At 54.6% G+C, this 21740-nt stretch overlaps 1 protein-coding gene across 1 annotated transcript in view; it reads right to left on the bottom strand.

The window, feature by feature from the left end:
- Positions 1-2688: 2688 nt before the first annotated feature.
- The window catches only part of CD82 (CD82 molecule), a 54298-nt gene continuing 35246 nt past the window's right edge, over positions 2689-21740 (bottom strand). Inside the window, exons 5-10 of the mRNA XM_012505931.2 lie at positions 17894-18018; positions 17647-17721; positions 7659-7760; positions 4683-4886; positions 4325-4408; positions 2689-3999 (exon numbers count right to left, since the gene is read on the bottom strand). Coding sequence (XP_012361385.1) covers positions 3922-3999; positions 4325-4408; positions 4683-4886; positions 7659-7760; positions 17647-17721; positions 17894-18018 — 668 coding nt within the window. The 3' untranslated portion in view covers positions 2689-3921. The remainder of the gene's footprint in view (positions 4000-4324; positions 4409-4682; positions 4887-7658; positions 7761-17646; positions 17722-17893; positions 18019-21740) is intronic.

The raw sequence follows: 21740 nt of genomic DNA, 5'->3' as shown, positions 1-21740 counted from the left end.
GTGGCTACATGCTCCAGCGTCACCAGTGTGCCCCTACACCCGGCTGCTCTCAGCCTGGGGGACCTGCTTGCCTGGAAGACCTGGGGCAGAGGGTGGAGGCAGCTCTGCTAGGAGACAGGATGGTGATCAGCGGCACAGGGGGCTCTGCAGTGTAGGCCTGGGAAGGCCAGGCAGGAAGACACTTGGCTTTCCCCGTTCACTACGGGCCGCCCGTGGCTTAGCCTCAGGGGAGAAGAGCTAGGGTTCCTCCCAGCTGGGAATGGACTGAGCCCTCAGGGGCCTTCAGGGCCTCAAGTGTGTGTGTGTGAGAGAGTGCATGCATGTATGTGCACAGGTATCAGGCTGCCATTCAGCAGTGCTCACCCAGCCAGCCATACCAGTTATTATGAATAAAATGGTGAAATATTTCCACACCAGTTGAAAATTCCCCCCCACCCCAACCTCTCAGAGCTCCCGCACCTCCCACCGATCCACATGTAAGGATCCTATTCCAGCTCAGGCCTGACTTCCATACCCATTGGTCAGTGGCCATGCCAATCAGTGCCCCCCAAAGTCCCGCTCCCTGAACTCATCCTAGGCACTGTCTCTAACCTCCCATGGGAGCCCAAAGAGCAACCCTTTGCTCCAGCCATTCTTCCTGTCTGCCCCAGGGAGCTGTGGGTGGGCACTGCCAAGGAGCACCCTTGTACCCTCCTCCACATGGTACCCATGTGCCAGTCCTTTGGACCTGGCAGGGCCCTTGGCAGGAGAGATGGCAGCCCACAGAGGGCCCAGGGAGGGCAGCTGGAAGGCGTGGAAGCCCCAGATGGGCATGGGACAGATGAGTGGCTACAGGGATGATTCTGAGTGTTAGACATGGGTCTATGTTCCCTCCCTCCCAAAACCTCACAGGCTGGGAGTAAGTGGGGTGCTGAAACTGGGTGCTCCCCAGGAGCTTGAAATGAGGAACCCAGCAGGCTCAGAGCTACAGCGGCCAGATTTCACAAAAGCGAGGGTCACAGCCTCACACCACCACATGTCCTGGGCTGTTCTGGGAAATCTGGAAGGGCAGGAGCCAGTGGAGCCAGGAGGATGGTCTTTAAAGTCAGATACGTGGGGTTCAAATCCTGGCTCTGGCCCCTTCCAGCTGTGAGCTCTGGGCAGGATGGACGTGTCAGAGGAAGCAGCCCACCCCTTCGCTAACTTCTGACATTTTCTCAGTCCCCTATTTTGCAAACAGCTTTGAGCCCACCCTCAGCCTGCCAGGCCCCGTGTCGCACAGGAAGATGGAGGTGGAGCTGGACTCAAACTCAGGTCCCCTTGCTCCCAGTGAGAAAGCATTTATGAAAAGACACCCAACAGCTCTCTGCTATCCTTCCAGAGGGTGGAAGCTGTGGGGGGCCAGGTGGAACCATCCACATTTTCCTCTCCTCCGCCCATCCCAGAGGGAGGCGACCAAGGCCACAGAGGGACCCACAGCCGACCCCACTGCTGACACCTCAGCTGCCACATTCGCTGGGAGGTCAGCACGTGGCTTGGGACAGACATTACCCCAGGTCTGAGAATCTTCCGGAATCAACGCAAAGGGGTGCAAATAGGCAGATTCCTTGTCCCCATCCTAGATCTGCAGCGCCAGAATCCTTGAGCTTTGGAATCTGCATTTTCACAAGCACTTCCCCTGGAGTGGGACGCCGGCAGGCCCGGGGTTGGCGAGACCGGGAGTAACCACGGAACCTTTGGGCTCTGCCGGGCTCCTAGGCTGAGGCTGCAGCGCCGCCTGGTGGTCCCTGCTGAAACACCACTCTAGCCGCCGCCCCGCTCGGGCTCCACTGCAGGGAGGCAAGAGCTTCCCCTGCCCACTGGCTCCAGAAATGAGAGGAGAAGGTGGGGCGAGTGCCCTCTGGACTTCATGACGCTGGGCAAGGGGCATGCTGGGGCTCAGTCGTCAGAGCCGTGCACAAGTAAGAGCGAGCTTCTTTTTCTGTCGTTTCTTTCTCTTCCTTTTTTGACAGATTCTCGCTCTGTTGCCCACGCTGAAGTGCAGTGGCACAATCTTGGCTCACCGCAACCACCATCCCCCGGGTTCAAGCAATTCTCCTTCCTCAGCCTCCTGAGTAGCTGGCATTACAGGCGTGCACTACCAGACTTGGCTAATTTCTGTATTTTTTGGAGAGATGGGGTTTCACCATGTTGGCCAGGTTGGACTGGAACTCCTGACCTCAAGTGATCCACCTGCCTCAGCCTCCCAAAGTCTCACATTTCATCCTAAAAAGTCCCCTGAATTCTGCACATCTTACTCCATCACATTTCTTTAGTATGAAAATGTTTCCTTCCACAATTCTTTGCAGAAACGGATGCTCTAGAAAGCGATGCCAAGTTTATCCTGTGGCTTCCCTGTCCCCCATCACCAGCCCACTTTTGTGCAGCTTCTGGGGGCACCCATACCCTAGTTCCAGAAGCAGGAATCGAGAGGTACAATCTATACCTCTCTTAGCACCAAATCAAACTCCAGGCACCCTGGCATGTAGGCAGGCCCATCAGAGCCTGGCCCATCACGGTCCTAAGGTTCAGGCTGCAGAGGCAGATGCCTGCAGGGAGGGCAGAGCAGTGAGGGGTCCAGCAGTCTCCAGCAGACCCAGCCACTCTGCTCACACCCTCTGCCCTGGGTCCTCCCCTGCCCCAGGAAGCAGCATCCCTACCATTCCAGACTAGACTGTTATAAATCCTCTTTAATAGTCTTAGAATCTTGAGTGTGTTTTACAGAATGGTGCACACAGAGCCCCCTCCCCTCTCCCCCCTACAAGGCACAGCCTCACCCACCCCACTCCCCAGGGGCCAGAGGACAGCTTGCCAAGAAAAACCAGCCCACCTTCTCCCAGGAGAAGCCATCCTCCTCCTCCCCACCCCTGGCCAGCTCCGGACCCTGGAGAATACAGGACCAGCTCTGTGCCATGCCCCCAAGGACTCACCTGTCCCTAAGCAGCTCAGGGCCAAGCCAGATCCCCTTACCAAGGCAGACCCCCTCCAGCCCATGTCCCCTAGGCCCTGTCCCTAGGGCATGGCCCAGGCTAATCTGAGCTGTCTAGATGGACCTGCCTCAGGCCTGGGGAAGGGGTGCCACCCCTTAATGTCAGGTAAAAAACCCACCCTCTCCCACTGCCTTCAATATAATGGTGAAAAAACAAAGATATAAATGTCATAGTGGGAAATAAGTTGACCCACCCAGTAGGCAGTCTCCTGACAGCCCAGAGTGCCTTATCTAACGCCCTCCCCTCCCCAATTTTATTTTTAATTTTTTATTCTTTTGAGATGGAGTCTCGCTCTGTCCCCTAGGCTGGAGTGCAGTGGCGCGATCTCAGCTCACTGCAACCTCCGCTCCCGGGTTCACACCATTCTCCTGCCTCAGCCTCCCAAGTAGCTGGGACTACAGGCGCCCGACACCGCGCCTGGCTAAATTTTTTTGTATTTTTAGTAGAGACGGGGTTTCACCGTGTTAGTCAGGATGGTCTCGATCTCCTGACCTCGTGATCCACCCGCCTCGGCCTCCCAAAGTGCTGGGATTACAGGTGTGAGCCACCGCGCCCGGCCCCCTCCTCCCCAATTTTTAATACAGTTGCCCCTATACAATATACACACCCTTGAGGGCAGGCAGAAGTCCAGCCCACCTGCTCCAGGGACGCTGCGGGGAGCATTTTTCTCTGAGTTGCTAAGAGAACCCTGATGGGCGGTGAGCAGAGGAGCCACAGAACAGCCAGGGCTCAAGGCTGGCAGCGGATAGGCCAGGAGAGATCGCTAGGCCCCAGAAAGCCCCCTACTTTCAGTCAGGGTGGGCAAGAGGGTCTTCGCAGTGAAGTGGGAGGCAGGCCTGGAGGAGGGAGCCAGGGAGACCCCTGGGACCCCTGAGGTCAGGGGCCAGGAAGGGAGATGGGGATAGCAGCTGCCTCAGTACTTGGGGACCTTGCTGTAGTCTTCGGAATGGACGTGCCGGCACAAGCAGATGGACAGGAGCATCCCCAGGAGCTGTGGGGAGAGGCGGAGAGTCAGAGGGAGGCTGGGTGTCCCGGCCTCAGACGCCCCAGCCGCGCCATCCAGGTTTAGATGGGGATTAAGTGGATCCTCAACTTGAGCCTCGCAACCACCCTGTGATGCAGGCAGCAGAGGGAGGCCCAGAGCAGGGCAGTGCCTTGTCTGAGGTCACACAGCCAGACAGTGCTCAGGCCAGAAGGCCTCTGGAAGCTGATGGGGTGCTGGCCCCCTGGGCCACCACCTCCCCAAGGAGATCAGCAGAACAGAGACAACCCAGAAGGACCTGGAATGGAGAAGGGATGGGGGAGGGGGCTCAGACCTCGATGACGGCCACACCCACGCCCACGCCGAGGATGATGCCCAGGTTCTCCTGCAGCCATGCCTGCACCTTCTCCATGCAGCCCTGCAAGGGGAGAACGTGGTCACATCACCCCACTCTACACCATCCCGCCCCGCCATGCAGAACCACCAAGAGCCCCCCAGTCCCAGCCTGGAAGCCCCTAAAGAGGGCTCTGCCTGTTCCTTGAATGAATACATTAACAAAGAAGTAGATGAAGGTACAAATGACAGGTGAATCAAGGGAATGAACTAAATGGAGGACGGAAGAGCTGAGCAGTAGCCCAGACGGCCCCCAACGCCCTCGGAGCCCAGCCCCCGATCTGCAGCCCCCTACACACCTCCTGGTACACAGGCCAGTCCTCAGGGTGGTTGCCACTCTGGGTTCTGTTACCGGGGGTCTCGCAGAAGCCCTTCCTCATGGAAAGGCTGTTGTCCTCTTCCCCCTTGTCTTCGCAGGAACAGGGGTAGGTGACCTCAGGGCGATTCATGAGCTCAGCGTTGTCCGTCCAGTTGTAGAAGCTGACCCAGCCGCAGCACTTCACCTGGGCAAGGCAGGGGACAGACTGCTTGTGCTCATGGCTCACCTCAGGCAGGCTGCCCTCCTGGCAGAGGCAGGGCCTCCCCAGGACAGAGACTCAGATATGCCACTTCCAGGCCCCTGGTCCCAGCCGAACCACCATAAACTACAAGTACAGCAGAATAATCAAAACTAGGACCAGCAAAAATACAAAGCAGAGTAGGAAGGAAGTTCAAGTTGAAGGAGCGCAGGTGTAAAGGGCACAAGGAGAATGGATGGCAGACAGTTCACAGTGCAGGGTTTAAAGTCAGGCTACTGGGTTACAATCCCAGCCCTGCCACCTACCAGCTGAGCAACCTCCATCAAGGAACTAGCCTCAGTTTCCTCATCTGTAAAATCCCCAACTCGCAGGGCTATCACAAGGACTAAATGGGATGAGGCAGACAAAGTACCCAGTATAGGTGTGGGGAGCACAATAAGCTTAGGAAAGGCTGTTCGACTTTAGTGCAGGAGTTGACTTTAGTGACTTTAGTGCAGTTTGCCTCTGAGCTTCCTGGTGAAAAGGAGAAAAAGTGAAAAAGGAGATGGGGTCAATTCTGCCTTTTTTTTTTTTTTTTTTCTGAGACAGAGTCTTGCTCAGTCACCCAGGCTGGAGTGCAGCAGCGTGCTCTTGGCTCACTGCAACCTCCACCTCCAGGGTTCAAACGATTCTCCTGCTTCAGCCTCCTGGGTAGCTGGGATTACAGGCACTTGCCATCACGCCCGGCTAATGTTTGTATTTTTAGTAGAGATGGGGTTTCACCATGTTGGCCAGGCTGGTCTTGAACTCCTGACCTCAAGTGATCCGCCCACCTCGGCCTCCCAAAGTGCTGGGATTACAGGCGTGAGCCACCTCGGCTAGCTGGTCAATTCTGCCATTTTAAAGGAGAAAATACTGTAGTTCTAGAGAGAAGAAAGCCTTTCCGGGCTCCGTGTGCTAAAGGAGGTCTCTGTGTGCGAATCCCCGCAATGCTGGGGGTTCCTGGGGGGATTCAATGGGATAGCCACGGTCACAGCAGGGGTCAGTTCCTGGACCGCTTCCTTCCTATCTCCGAGGGGTGTCGCCCGACCAGTCGCCAGTGGCCAGCAGGGGGCGTGCCAGGCACACTCAAAAATGCTCAGCTCCAGGCAGTTTCTAATCCAGGTTTACAGGCGTTTGTTCTGGCAGCCGGGCTGCCTCCTCTCTCCCAGAAAAGGCTGGCACCTCTAAGAGGTGCAGGGGTCTGCAAGGCTGGGGGCACCCACAGGCCGTCCTGCACCAGAGCAAAATGAGGCAGGTCTCCTTGGCCCGTCTATGGCAGAGCCTCCTTCCAAGCAACCCCTTGGCCTGACTCTGGCTGTACCTGGTCCCCAGCAGCACACGCCACCTCCACCTGTGTCTCCACGGATGTGCATGGTGACCAAAACATCACCACCAACGTACCACATAATAAATGCTGCCTAAGTGCTGCAGGCTTTAACAATGTATCTCACACGGCATGGGTCAGTAGCCCCATTGTATAGATGAGGAGGCAGGCACAGCAAAGGCCTAGCGGCTGTGGCAGTGTTAGCACTCCAGGCCTTGGGAGTCTGACTTACCACCAGCCTAAGCAGCATCTGACAGCATCAGAATCATCTAGAACCAGCCAATGACTTTCCAGGGTAGGATGCTCACCACCTCCCAAGGGACCCACTTCTCCTCCCAGGTCCCTTGTCAGGTGGCACTGGTTTATGTCACTGGTGACATCCAGACTTTGCTAAAATTAGCAAAGTCTCAGCAATTGTGGGTCAAACTACATATGGACCAAAACATTTCCCTGTGTGCACCAAGCCTTCCAGTTGCCATGACTCCCACACCTGATGTCCTCTCCCAGGGCCAGAAAACATCGCTCTGCCCTTCCTCCACTCAGAAAATGGCCACGTCCATGTCGCCTAGATGGAGTGTCCTCTCTGCAAACTCTCCTGGTGCCCCAGAGTCAGGCTTTCTCCTGCTGCCCATGCCCCTTATACCCCACATCCCTCCCCTGAGTTGTCAACAGGCCCTACGTGACCACTGTGTCCTGCGCCCTCACAGGATCGCAGATCAGAGATGGCAGGTCCCAGCCAAGGGCACACACAGCATCCGGGACCACAAGAAAGGAGAGCCAGGTGGTCATTGGATCACTATTGAGACAGGCTGGGAACCTGGTCAGTCTATCTGTTGGTCAGTCGGCCAGTCCATCCGTCCATCCGTCCATCCAACCATCTCTCTCACTTTAATGGAGGTATAATACACATGAACTAATGGGCACACATTCAGCTTGGTGCATTTTTACATATGTGCACATACTGGCGAAACCCGTATCAAGATTTGGCTAGAATACTCTTTTCGCCCTAGAAGGCTCCCTCGACACCTCCCCAGCTAGTGCCCTTCCCAGAGGCAGCCTCCACTGGGACTTCTCAGCATCTCAGCCTTGGCACCCAGTTTCCTAAAACCCAGGGTGGAGCTCCCAACGCTCCCCAACGTGGCTTGAGATAAGAGGGCTGACAACTGCCCCCATGCTTTCTGGCCACAAATGAGAGCACAGAGCTGCGAAGCTGCCTCTGAGTCTCTGGGCCCCCTGAGCAGGGAGCTGCGGTGCTGACTGGGGTGCCCTGCCCCCATAGAAGCACACTCTCCTACAAACTGTCAGGCACACACGAGCACTGCAGATGCCAGTCCCAGACATGCGGGTGCACAGAGCCCCAAATGCAGGGACACCCAGGCCAGAGGGCCTCCTGCAGCCCCGCCGCACCTCACCTGAGCCTGCACGTAGTCCCAGGCATCCTGCAGGCTGTCCTCGCGACTGCTGTTGTAGTCTCGAATGAGCTCGATCACGATGCCGCCCATCTCCTGCTTCAGCTGCAGCGGGGAGGACAAAGGTCAGGGTCATATTTCCTGAAACCCGTGCCCACCTGTGGCCACCCCTAAACTGCCTCCCCCCGTTCCCGTCAGCAACCCTGGGGCATGCGCATGGCTCCAACCACTTTCCTGGCGCTCCCAGGGTGCCCGATGCAGGCAGTGCCAACCACTCCTGCCCCACTATCTCTTCTGCGCTTGGCAGCAGCCTGGCCCTGTAAACATCAATATTCTCATGTCACCGCTGAAAACCCTGTAGGGGCCTCCCACCACCAGGGCAGTTCCCACCGTCATTGTCCCCGTAACAGCCTAGGAGGTCCTACACCACTTGTCTGCCTCCCCAGACCTTCTGTCCTCTGTTCTTCCTCCCTCTGCTTCAACTGAGTAGATTTCCGTGCTGTCTTCATGCCAGGCACGCTCCTGCCTTGGGGCCTTTGCACGTGCTGTTCCCACCGCCTGGAATGCTCTTCCCCTAGACATTAACATGGCTCACCCTCTGCTTCCTTCAGGGCTCTGCTCCAATGTCACCTCCTCAGAAAGGCCTTACCAGACCACTCTACAAAATATCAGCCCTTCCCCATCCCCTCTCCCCCAACCAATCAACCACCCCTCCCCGGCCTCCCTTATCCCACAAGGGAAAGCACGCTGTATTTTTCTTTAGAGCACTGACGTTACATGCTTGTTGGTGTTCAGGGCTTATCATCTCTCTCCACTAGCACATCAGCTCCGTGGGGGCAGGGACCACATCTGGCACGCTCACTACAGGGTCCCCCGTGGCTAGCACCAAGCCTGGCACAGAACAGGTGTGCGGGGTACATGAATGCTGAATGCTGAATGCACACCTAATCACCACGGTCTGCCAGGCACCAGAGCCAGACCCATGCAACTTCTTGGTGAATCCTTACACCTCCCACAGGGCAACTTCAGGGAGAAGGAGGGACAGGGAGGAAAGCCCAGCTCAGCTTCCTTCCTCCAAGGACCAGAGTGCAGCCTCTCCAAACAGGGCCCCCAAGACAGCAGGGTAGATGCCTGGAGGGGGGCCCCAAGACTGGGGGACCTGGAACTTCGGGATCAACTATATGGTCAAAAGATCCTCCCTCTATGCAGTCATGGTGGTGGGCGCCTGTAATCCCAGCTACTCAGGAGGCTGAGGCAGGAGAATTGCTTGAACCCAGGGGGTGGAGGTTGCAGTGAGTTGAGATCGCACCACTGCACTCCAGCCTGGGTGACACAGTAACAGTCCATCTCAAAAAACAAACAAAAAAAGAAAACAAACAACAAAACAAAACAGAAAAGATCCTCCCTCACCCCTTCCCAAGTCCCAAGCCCGCAGTGCCAGCCAGCCAGAGCATGAGGTCAGTTGCCTTTCTGGGACCTCGCTGCTTGCCCCAGAGCTCCAAAAACATCTCACTTTTTGTTTTGTTTTGTTTTTTTGAGACAGGGTCTCCCTGTCACCCAGGTTGGAGGGCAGTGGCAGGATCTCAGCTCACTGCAACTTCTGCCTCCTGGGGTTAAGCAATCCTCCCACTTCAGCCTCCCAGGTAGCTGGGGCTACAGGCACGAGTCACCATGCCCGGCTAATTTTTGTATTTTTAGTAGGGACAGGGTCTCGCCATGTTGCCCCGGCTGGTCTCGAACTCCTGACCTCAAGTGATCCAGCCTCAGCCTCCCAATGTGCTGGGATTACAGGCCTGAGCCACCTCGCCTGGCCCAAATCTACATCTTGCCTATGCTGGTCCTCACCCTGCTCAGGAATTAAGGGTCCCTCCTTGTGGTGGAGAGCAGCACCTGCTCGCAGCTAACCCCACAGAGAAAACACTGATTTACAAAGCAGGCATAAGAGGGGTTTCTAAATAAGTCAGCTGTGCAAAGGGAGGCAAACCCAGGGCCTGCTGAGGGCAGGGCCTCCCTCGGTGATAAGCAGGCCTGGGTGGGAGGGGAGCCTCGGAGAGCCAGCCCCTGCCTGGCTCCACCTAGCCTCTCACGTGGACCTTGCCCCGAGGCCTTCCAGGGCAAATGCATGGTTGGACTGGTCATGGCAGTGGGGGCGAGGGACCCTAGAAGGCAGGGATGCCAAGGAGAAGGCCACACACCTTCCCACCTTGGTTCCTGAGAGGGAAGAATTGGGAGAAATGGGACAGGTACTTCCAGGTGGGGTTTCAGAGCCTGACTCCCAGGGAACCCTGTTGGCGGGGCTTCCGGCAGCTCCCCATGGGCAGTCCTTGAATGAACACTGTGCTCAGAGAACACATATCCTGCAGATGCACCTGCAGCCCTGGCTCCCCACCCAGCTCCCTTGGTTAAATTAATGCTGGGGCTGGCCATGGTGGCTCACGTATGTAATTCCAGCACTTTGGGAGGCCAAGGTGGGCAGATCACGAGCTCAGGAGATTGAGACCATCCTGACTAACATTGTGAAACCCCATCTCCACTAAAAAAAAGTATAAAAAATTAGCTGGGTGTGATGGCAGTACGCCTGTAGTCCCAGCTACTCAGGAGACTGAGACAGAAGAATCGCTTGAACCCGAGAGGCGGAGGTTGCAGTGAGCCGAGATCATGCCACTGCACTCCAGCCTGGGCAACAGAGCGAGACTCTGTCTCAAAAAAAAAAAAAAAAATTAATGCTGGGAAACCAGCCTCTGATGATGCTCCCTGCCCTTCTCTCAGTAAAGCTCTCAGCATGATATTAAAAAAAAAAAAAAAAAAAAAAAAAAAAAAGCCCTTATACAGAGTCCTGCAATTTACAAAGCTTTCCTGTCAGTAATTAATCACAACACTAATAGTGGCTAACTTTTATCAAATGTTTGCTATGTACCTGGTGCTGTGGTAAGCACTTTAAATGTATTATCTCAACTGAATCTTCACAGCAGACCTATGGCCTAGGTATTCACCCCATTCCCTCATTATAGAGATACAGAAAACAAACCCAGAGAGGTTAATTAACTTGCCCAAAGTCACACAGCCAACATGTGGAAGAAGTGAGGTTTGCACACAGGCTTGGCTGATTTCAGAACCCACGTTTTTACCTATTAAGCTTTATTGGCATTTAAACCACACGGCCATACCCAGTTTTAACCAGGGCCCAGAAAAGCTAAGTGGTTTGCCTGAGTCACATAGCTGGGGCTGTCTGCCAGGCGATATGACATCTCGGGTCCACCTCTCAACCCCAGTGGGTGGGTGATCCCCACGGTGTGGAAAGGAGGGGTTCTCTAGAAGCATCTGTGCGGAAAGCTGCCTCTCCCACATCCTTCCCCACCCACCCAGCTTCCTCACGACATGTTGCACTGAGGCTCTGTTTAAACCCCAGCATGGTTGTCACAGCAGCCTGGACTTCCCTGTTTCTCTCCCAGGCCCCCTGAAATGAGAAGGTGATGGAAGCTGGGTGGTTTCCACCTAGACAGGTGGTTTCCATGGAAACACCACAACATCTTGCAGTCCAGAATGTGGTTGAGGGACACACCCGGGCCATGGGGACCATGGCCACAGGGGCCGGTTCAGCTTGGAGCTGATGCTCAGGGGGCCTGTGCTGGGAGTGCAGGGAGGTCACCCTGGCAACCAGGTAGCTACTGAGACAAAAAGGACAGGGAGGTAGCAGGAGCAGACATTCATGATCTCCCTCCGTCCCCCAAGGGACCGCTCCATTGTTTCTGCCTGCCCTGCAGAAACCCACTCCTTGGATGTAACCACCCTTCTATTTCTCCATGGAGCTGAGAAGGCCCCACTCCCTCAATGCCAGAAGCAGGCAAAAGACCTGGGCTGCCACTCAATGCCATCCACATCACAGGCATGGCAAGCGGTTCAGAGATGGGCTTGAGACCCACACTCACATACCCGGCCCTCTTTCCATCAGTGTGGTAGGATGAGGACCTAGGCTACCCTCAGGCTCCACTGGGGACAGCCTGCCCGAGAAGGGAGCCAACAGAGGAGGGCAGGGCTGAAGGGTGAGGAGGGACAGCAGCAGCCTTTAGAAACCTGGATCCAGCTGAGCCTTCTGCTGGCTCTGGCCACTTTCAGTTGAGTCACTGTCACATGCCATAAAGAGTCCTGCCCAGGGCCAGCTGCATAATTTACACCTAGTGCAAAGCAAAAATGCAGGGCCCCTTGTTTAAAAATTATTAAGAATTTCAGCCAGGCGTGGTGGCTCACACCTGTAATCCCAACACTTTGGGAGGCCGAGATGGGCAGATCACTTGGGGTCAGGAGTTCGAGTCCAGCCTGGCCAACATGGTGAAACCCCATCTCTACTAAAAACACAAAAATTAGCTGGGCATGGTGGTGTGTGCCTGTAGTCCCAGCTATTCGGGAGGCTGAGGCAGGAGGATCACCTGAGCCCAGAAAGTGGAGGTTGCAGTGGGCCGAGATCATCCCACTGCACTCCAGCCTGGGCAACAGAGCAAGACTCTGTCTCAAAAAGAAAAGAAAAAAAAAAAAGAATTTCAATACAGCAACAACAGATTATCCTGTGCGACTGCATAGGTTGAATGCCAAGGCAGCCAGCCCTGTCTTCCCTGTCTCCCTCCTCCCCATTTCTCAGAAGAGAAAAATGAGGCTCAGAGTTGGAGCAACTTCCCAAGATCACATAGATAGAAAGCAGCAGAGACATGACCAGACCTTGATCTGTGCAGCTCCAGGGACCTGGGATCTTAGCCTTGGCAAGCTGCCCACTGCCTCCCCATGACCCTGCTGTCCTCTGCGTGGCTCTACTCACGTCCCACCCAAATGCTGAGCTTTGACTTCTCTTTTAGTGTGAATTTTCACAGAGTCAGAATTAGGAGAGACCTTTGAGTCCAGCAAATCATCCAAATGTAAGGGTCATGCTTTTTTAGGCTCTGCTTAAATGCTCCCTGCTATGGGGAACTCACTACCTCACACAATAGCATGTTGCGGAGTTGAGAGGCTCTTGATACAATTTAAGTTCTGCTCAAATGACTTCTACCCACTTGTATTAGTTCACATCCTCCTCCTTTCCCAGCTACCCAAGTCCCAGCTAGGACCACAGGAACAAATCAAATCCCTCTCTCGAAGGACACATGTCATCCAGATACTTGAGACCAGGCTACATCTCCAGGGTAACTTTTCAGGTTCCCGTGCCCGCCCCTTGGGGTGCTGTGCAGACCTCCTGCCATGCTCTTTAAGGTGTGAAACCGCCCCTTATAATGAGGTATAAATGCGTGAATTGGACCCACACCTTCCTGTCCTCTCCAGGTTTCCCACATGAGATGTTGGCAAATGCTTTGCTAGAATACAGATACACCAGCTCAGAGGCTGCATCCCAGTACCCTGATAGGAAATGAGGGCGCTTCCTGCATCTTTCCTGCAAGTCCAGCTGCAATCCACACAACTAGCTACCCCAGAATTCAGAGCCAGTGACCAGCGTGTGCTTCAGAGATTCTAGCCTAAGTGTCTTTCCATAATCCCTTTCCAGAGGGGTAGCCTGGATTCCTCCATTCCCTTCTCAACAGGGAAGAGAAAGGTCACCTCTCCCTGTCCCAGGCTCCAGCTGCTCTTCCTCCCTCTGCCCCATCGCAAGAGAACACCAAGCCAGAGAATCAGGAAGTTCTAATTCAGCAAGCAGACAGAGAACCACACTGTCCCCTAGGAACCCGTCTCGCCACCTGTCTCACACATGAGGGTATGTGCGCACCAACAATTTGGGGCTTTCAGGGTGACAGCAAGGAGGATGAGAAGGAAGTCACAGTTCCCCTGACCAACTTCTCTGGGGAGCTGTCTGGCCAGCCACTGCCACTGTCACAGCCCCCACCTCTGGCTCCCAGCCAGGCCAAGTGAGCCCCTTCCCCTCCAATGTCTTCTGCTTGAGCCTGACAGCTCTCAGAGCCTCAGGGGCCTCCCTGGCACAGGTATGGCCTGCCAAGTGCACCCAGCTCAGCACCCGCACACCACAGGAAAGGGCAAACTGCATTCGCTTCCTTCTCACTCCTCCCACCCCCACTGTCTAGAGAGAACAAGTCAGAATCCCTGACTGCCTGCACTGGGCATGGCCCAAGAGCTCACCTGTGGATCAGAGAGTCTGGGTAACTTATCCAAAGCCACACAGCAATCAATGGCAGAGCCCACACTAAAACACAGGGCCCGTGAATCCCAGAGCTGGGCTCTGCTCACCAGAGGCTGGATAAACAAGCAGATGAGGATCTTAGCACCACGCCCAAATCCCCGTTCCTACAGCCCTTGCTCCGCTGACAACGAGGGCAGGAGGAACAGCTGCCACCTATTGAGCCCTTACCAGGCCCTCATGAAGTGAATAATGGCGGCAATAATAATAAACTCCGGCAATGATGCCAGCAACATCAGCCTCCGGCTGAGCGCCGCACGACGCCCTTCCCGTATGTGAGTGCTCTTCATCTCTGAAGTGCTGCGAGGCAGCCCCTGGGGGCTCCGGCTCGAGACGGGATCAGATTTTAGAAAGGGCCTGGAGGGACAGATCACACCCGCTAGTCGGGGCTGGGGCAGCAGCCTGCAACGAGTCTCATTTCTATTTCCCCAGGGACGCCCGAATGGGGCAGGCAAAGGCCATACACAGCCTTGCTTCCGTTCAGGTTCCATTTTGCCACCAAATGAGTTGCAAATGCTACTTTTGGTTTTTAAAGTGTTTTTTTTGGATTTCAGAATTGCAGAGAAGGGACAGTGGGCCTATATTGTTACTAGTTTGACAAATGAGGAAACTGAGGCACAGGGCAGCTGAGTAGCATGCCCAGAATGTCAGAGCAGTGGTTCCACAGTCAAGACCCTTGGACACCAGTCTGCATTTTCATAGAAGTGTCACAGTCTGTGTTCACTTCAACCTGGGTGGTAGGGCAGGGAGAGGCAGATTTATTCTCAATTTATAGAAGCAGAACCCCAGGCTCCAGAGGTGACAGGCCATGCCAAGGTCTGCAACTTCCCCATTGCTGCACTGAGAACAGTGGCTGCGGGTGACGGGGGCAGGAAGGACAGAGGGCAGCCCTGGAGACCACAGCAGGGTCGCTCCCACCCACCTGCACGGGGGCCCTATCTCCCTTCAAAAGGCCTTTCTTCCTTAGGTTCAAACAAGTCCCACCCCCACGCTGAGCCTTGTCTGCCAGAAGAAACACCATCAAGGGTATGCCTAGTCTTCCGCTGAGATTTACGATGCGTTGCAAAAGAAAAAAATAAATTGTTCACTCCAACTCAGGCGATACACTGGCACCAGAACTTCTTCAGCAAAGCCAGAAAATTTCCCCCTGCCTTCCAGAAAAGATGGTGGTGGACTAAGGTGAGGCAGGCTGGGACTAGGGGGTGTGGACTCTGAAGGGGAAGACGGGGGCGGGGGGCTGCAATGCACAGAGCTTGGCTGGGGTCAGGAAACCCAAATCTCCAAACAAGTCCTGTTGTGGGGCTGATAGGACACCCCTGAGGCTAAGCTCCTCATTATCAGCCAAGCAGAGTTAACCAGCCCGCGGGAGGGCAGCGTGGTGGATAGGGAGGCATGGGCCTCGGACTCCCCACTCTGATGCCTCCAAGCTGTGTGTGCCAGTGGCTGAAAGTCACTTTGCTTTCCTGGGCCTCAGTTTCTTCAAATGGAAAATGTTTGTAAATTTGAAACGTGCATTTCAGCTCACTTTTCTAGCTCAGCTCCTGGCATGTGGTTGGTGCCAACCCAGTGGGTACCATATTTATTACTGTGAGATGGTGAATCACATAGGGTGGACTGCCCAAGATCCCTGCAGAGGCGACCAGCTTCTGAGTCATAGAAACCGGCTCACTGGGGCCTGGTTCTAATCTACCCTGATTATATCACTAACTAGGTCCTAAAGAAGCTCAGTGCCATAGGGCAGAAATGAAGGCCTGACCCCATAACCATTTTTCTGGGAAAGGAATTTCCCTCCCTTAACTGCTGGCTTCCTGTCTCATAGCCAAACAAGCTGCTTTTCATCTACAAAATCCACTATTTTCCACTTTTGCCTTGACTGCCAGGAAGCTCAGTGCCCAAGTTAGCCCTTAGCTACCAAGAGTATCTTGTCTTGTGAAGTTCAAGTTCTAAGTTCTATTAAGTGTTAGTTGTTGATGTTGGTATAGTGTTTTCTCAGTTTCCTTCCAAGAGGGATCTCAGGCAACTTGACCTTCAAGTGGTGAGGGGCAGGAGCCCATCTGGCTGCCAGCTCTGCCACCCTCACTGGTGGACAAGAACTGGTGGCACTGGAAGCAGGGACCCCAACGGTCTGCTAGGCCACAGGCCATGTGCAGCAGGTTCTGGGGACAGGTGAACTCAGGACTCAGAGTCAGGGAGCCTAGGCTGCCCTTACTCCTTCATCTGCGGGACAGAGATTCTCCCACGACCTTGAGGGGGCCTAGTGAGGATCAGCGAGAGGCGGAGTGTAACGTGGTCAACACTGTACTCGGTATATGCTGTGCATGGACTCAACTGGAGGGACGGTGGGCGCTAGAGTCACTGTTATCAATGTTGTTATTGCTCTTCATCTCAGAGCACCTGCATCTCCATCTGTCAACATAAAACCCTGCAGAGCCACTGTGAGGACAGGACGCTGTATGGGAAGCTTCTAGAAGATCCCACGTGCACACAGTAGGTGCTTCTTACGTGATAACTGTGACTCACAATTAACTGGCTCACCCAACAGCCATTCTTGGCTCCTTTCTCTCTTGTGCCTCTCTGTCTTTAGAGTCTGAAAGTTGGATACTCACATTCTCAGCCTCCTTTGCAACCAGGGGTGGCTTTGTGACCCAGTCTGGGGAAGTGTGTTGGAGGCTTTTTTTTTTTTGAGACAGGGTCTCGTTCTGTTGCCCCAAGCTCTGTTTCATGGCTCACTGTAGCCTCAACCTCCTGGCCTCAAGGATCCTCCTGCCTCAGCCTCCTGAGGCCCTCCTGCCCGCTGATGCACAGGGCACATGTATTGCTACAGGTGTGATGCATGTTCATTTGGCCAACAAATGTTTACTGGGCCCACAGGTGCACACCACCATGGCTAGCATTTTAAAAAATTTGTTTGTAGAAATGGGGTCTCACCATGTCGGCCAGGCTGGTCTCAAAGCAATCCTCCCACTTCTGCCTCCCTAAGTATTGGGATTACAGTCATGAGCCACTGCGCCTTTTCTGATAAAAGGGCTTGCTTTTCCGATAAAAAGGGATGGCCATGTCTGGCACTGCCCACTTCCCCATCTTCTGGCCACAGCGGCACAGACATCGTGCCTGGTGCTGTGGCAGCCATCTTGGAACCACGAGGTAAGTGTCATAATGCAGGAAAGCCGTCCCAGCGAGGATGCTCAACAGCCAGAACCAGGGCCTCTGAGCTTCCAAACCAGACTTCCGGTCAAGTCAACCACAGATGTCCTTCACGTTTAAGCTGCCATAAGTCTGATTTTCTGTTTCTGAAAGCTGAACATCTCCCCTCAGACACAAGACTGATGTTTTTATTAACGGTCTCCTTCTAAACCTCATTTTTGGGTGAGTGGCATGGATTTAATAGTTGCTAAAGTATCTTAATAATAACAAGAATGACATTTATTGAGTACTTATGGTGCCACGTGCTATGTGTTTCACTCAGATAATCTCGAATAATCTTTGCAACTACTTCAAGAGTTCAGTTTTCTTATTGTTTCCATTTTACAGATGGTGGAACAGGCACATAGAGGCAAGCAGCTTGCCCAAGGCTACACAGCTAGAAAGCGGGGGGTCAGGCTGAGATCCAGGCCCAGCGGGGACTGCCCACACCTGCCGCCTTCTCCTCTAACACTGCCCCATTTGATCACAAGGAATAGTGTCCAGGAGGCCGTCCCTGACACCTACTGGGTCTGTCTGTGACAACTGGGGGGGTTCCTTGTCCATCCCCCACACTCAAAGTCAATCCCCCCCATAGCTGGTCCAGCCCAGTGAGGAGGGAGGGAGAGAGGGGCTTACCTTGCCCATGTTGAAGTAGAAGAGGGTCCCGGCCGTAACCTGGGCAATGAGGATCAGGAGCAGGAAAGCAAAGTACTGGGGACACAGAGCAGGCACGAAGTCAGCTGCGGGTCCCCGACCAGGTGCACCCAGCCCGCGTGCCTCGAGTGACGCTCTCCACCCGGTGTTACCACCAGCGCCGCGCTCAGGCTGCGCTCGGCTGGATGAGAGGAAATGGGCAGGCAGCTGCGGAGGGATCCGTACTCACCAGCCCCAGCAGGCAGCGGACCTCGTTGACGGCACCGATGCAGCCCAGGAAGCCCATGAGCATGGTGACTGCCCCCACGCCGATGAAGACGTAGGCCCCCATCCTGAGCGAGCTGGAAGAGGTTTCTAGGGGGAAGAAGAAGCACACTCACTAAGTACAAAATCAGTGGGCCCAGCAGGTATAAACACCTGGCCTAACCGCCCAGGTCTTCTTCCGGATCCCCTGTTTGGAGCCAGGGTGTTGGGGTCAGCTGCATTCCCCTGCTGGCTTCTCACTGACCAACAGGGAAGGGGCTCACCCCCATCCCTACTTGTGTCCCTCTCCCAGTAAAACTGCAATCCGCACCCTTATCCAGCCTAACCCCCTTCCCGGCTTTATTGTTTCTTTGTAACGCTTCTCAGGATTGAATAGACTACATTTCACTGATTCTTCTTGCTCATTGTCCGCTCTCCCCCTCCACCAAGGACCTGAGATGCATGAGGGCAGAAGCTTCGCTTTATTCCCAGGGAACCCCCAGCTCGAACAGCGCCTCTCGCAGTGAGGTGCTGTGCACAGTGAATACCTGCGGAATTGACAGACAAGAGGCTGGCTGGTTCTCCAGGGGCCACGGACGTTAAGATTCCAAGCTGATTTTTAACCCGCCTTCCTTCTTGTCCATATAATAACAAGCACCAGCCTTTCTTGCCCACTCACTGTGCCTCACGGGCTTTCCATACACCGTCTCCAACTCTGACATCACCCTGCCTGGCAGGCACTAGCATGGCCATTTCACAGATGAGAAAACTGAGGCTCCGAAAGGCGCACAGGCAAGGGCCTGAGCTGGAATTTGAAAATATGCAAACCTCCAATGCCACACTCTTTCCGCTGATGCATAGGGCACATGTATTGCTACAGGTGTGATGCATGTTCATTCGGCCAACAAACGTTTACTGGGTGCCCACTTCATGCCAGGCACTGTGCCAGTTGCTGGGGATGCAGAAGAGTGACTAACAAGGTCTGACATTTGGGGGTGGGGAGTGGAGACAAAAAGTACACAATCCAGGTTTTCTGGTCGTGTTGGGCATCATGAAGATACCAAAACGGGCTAACTGCAGAGAACTGCCTGGCTGGGAGAGGGTCGGAATGGGTCGGCAAAGGCCAGCCTGAGCCGGTGACATTTGAGCCAAGACACGAATGAAGAAGTCAGCCAAGCAACGATCTGTGGGAAAAGCATTCCAGGCAGGGGGCACAGCAGGTGCAAAGGCCTGAGGAAGGAGGAGCTTGGTGTATTTGAAGATTGGAAAGAAGGTGAGAGAATGGACCAGTGAGAGCAAGAAAGGAGTCCCGGAGGAAATGATGCTTAGGAGGTGCAGGGATGGGCCTGATGGCTAAGACCCTCTTTAGAGCCACCTGTGGACAGGCCCATTCCAGGAGGTGGAGGTCAGGAGTCCTGCAGGGGCACTTGGCCAACATTTCCTAAGACACCCAACCCATCACACAGGGTAAAGCTCATGTCATCTCTAACTCACCAGCATGGGTACACTGTACCCCTAGGGCATGGGACGAACCTGGAGGGCGAGAGTGCTGGCGTCTCCAGAAGGCTGGAGAGCAGTGTGGATCAGAGGAGCCTCTTAGGGATGCAGATGCTTGAGTCCGTTACAACCCGATCAAGACGCTCCCAGCAGGAGGCCAAGGACCCGCGCTTTTAATCTGCTCCCCTAAGCACTGAGGCACAGCCAGGACCAACCCCTTGACCATCAGCAGGGAGAATACAGGCCTGGGGCTGGCCACGACTCCCTGGGGATCCTGGAGAGGCTGACGTCCCCACCTTGGTCCCCAAGGGGCGTTAGTGCCCTCACAGAATAACTATCAAACTGGAGGATGGGAGGGAGTCTGTGGGATTCAGCTCCGCTTCCTGATCACAGACAGAATGTTCTGGAGCTCAGGAAGAGCCCTGGCCAACCCTACTCTCAGGCTTACTCCACCCAGTTCCTCACAGGAGCCCCCCACCTTCCTCAGGGTGAGTGTGGGATCTCCTGGCACTGAGCCCCAGCCATCAGCGTGGGCAGGGAGAGGCTGTCAATTCCACTTTTCCTAAACTTCCTGCGTTTGGTTTCCGACAATTCCTCCCAGTGATTACTCCCAGAAAAAAGAAACTGGCATTGCCCAGACAGCCGCTGTGTGCCAGCCCTGAACAAGGCCCTTTATCCAAAGCATCCTGCCTAATTTCAGCAACCGCCCTCTGCAGCTCTACTCACATCCTGATTTGTCTGCAAGGACCCCAAGGCTCAGAAAGGGTAGCAGGCTGCAGGGGGCCTGGCAGGGAAGGACCAGGGCTGAGACCCCAACTCAGGATCCTTCCCCTGGGAGACCAGACAAACTGCGAGGTCTCCGTATCTCAGAACATTTCACTGATGCCATTCCCTGTCTCTCCCCAGGATCCCAGGCCTACCCCACATCTGAGCAAGCTGACTTAGGAAGTAGGCGACAGTATGTTCTGGGGTAGGCCATCCACAGGGCATGGCAAAAAAAAAAAAAAAAAAAAAAAATCACCTTTTAGTCTTCCTGGGCCTAGAAGGGACCAGGAAGGTAGAAAGGAAGTGGCCCAAACAGAAAGGGATGAGGGATCAAGAAAAGTAGATTCTAATCCCAGCTCTGCTGCCAACACGCTCTGACTCTGGGCAAGTCATTTTCTATTTCCTTCTCTGTAAAATGGGTCTAAAGCCTGCTACTTGAAGATGGCAAAAGGATTAAATTGTATTATAAAATTTAGCTAACAATCACTTATGTAGGGTTTTTCACTGGGGGCTGTCTCAAACTCTTTTCAGATAAAAATGAGAGGCTCATTTAATTTCTCACAATAACCACAGAAAGTGCACTCTATTACGATCCTCATTTTATAGGTGAGGAGGCACAGAGAGGTGAAGCAATGTGCTGAGGGTCACGCAGCTAGTGGACAGCACCGTCGTGAATCGAACCCCAGCAGTCAGGTTCGAGTCTGCTCTTCACTGCAAAGTGCTTCCTCTTACTAAGGTACTAACCAGTGGCATGTGGCTGCAGAGCCATGTGGTCCAGGGGTTCAAGGCACAGGCTGGGAAGCTAGGCTACCTCATCTGCAGCCAGCTCCCCTACCGGCTTGCTGTGTGCCCTGAAACAAGTTACTACACCTCTCTGTGCTTCAATTCCTCCTCGGTAAAATGAGAATAGGAATGCCCAGCCCAATGGACTCAGAGCAGGGATTCAGCTCGGTAGGGAAAGAGCTGTCTCCAGTTCTGCCCTCAGCTGCTCTGTGACTATTAGCAAGTCATTTTCCCCCACCCCCGGCCTCAGTTTACACAAGTGCCTAGTGACCAGGCAAGAGGATCAGTGTTTCTGAACCCTGGCTGCCTGCGGAATCCACCTGGGGAAGTTTTTAGAAAACACCAGCACTCAGGCTCCCAGCCACACCAACCAAGTTAGGTCCCTTGGGGTGGGTGGGGCTCGGGCCAAAGCATTTGTAAAATGCACCCGCTCCTGCAGATAGTAGACCTTTAAGGTCCAGCCAGCTTGAGATTCTCAGACCCAAACAGGGAGGAGGCCGGAGTCGCGCAGGAAGCTCTCCCCACCCAGCGGGCTCACCCCTACTGCGCCAGTCGCGGGGCAGGGCGCAGAGGGCAGAAATGTGGGTGGGCAGGCTGGGCCTCTAGACTTTGCCCTGGGGTGCAGTGCCTGCTGGGTTGGGCCATGACTCAGGAAGTAGAGAGCTGGGCCTAATGGGGCCAAGGAGGGTGTGTCACAGGCCAGGAGAATGTGGGGGGCATGGGTTGCCCACGCACCCTAACCCCACAATGGAGGGTGAAAGGGGGTGAGACTGATAGCCCCGGGGTAC

Source organism: Nomascus leucogenys, chromosome 15 (genome assembly GCF_006542625.1).
Source record: "Nomascus leucogenys isolate Asia chromosome 15, Asia_NLE_v1, whole genome shotgun sequence".
NCBI classification, from domain to species: domain Eukaryota; kingdom Metazoa; phylum Chordata; class Mammalia; order Primates; family Hylobatidae; genus Nomascus; species Nomascus leucogenys.
Note: the sequence above shows the minus strand (reverse complement) of the source record. Positions and strands in the feature narration are given on the sequence as shown.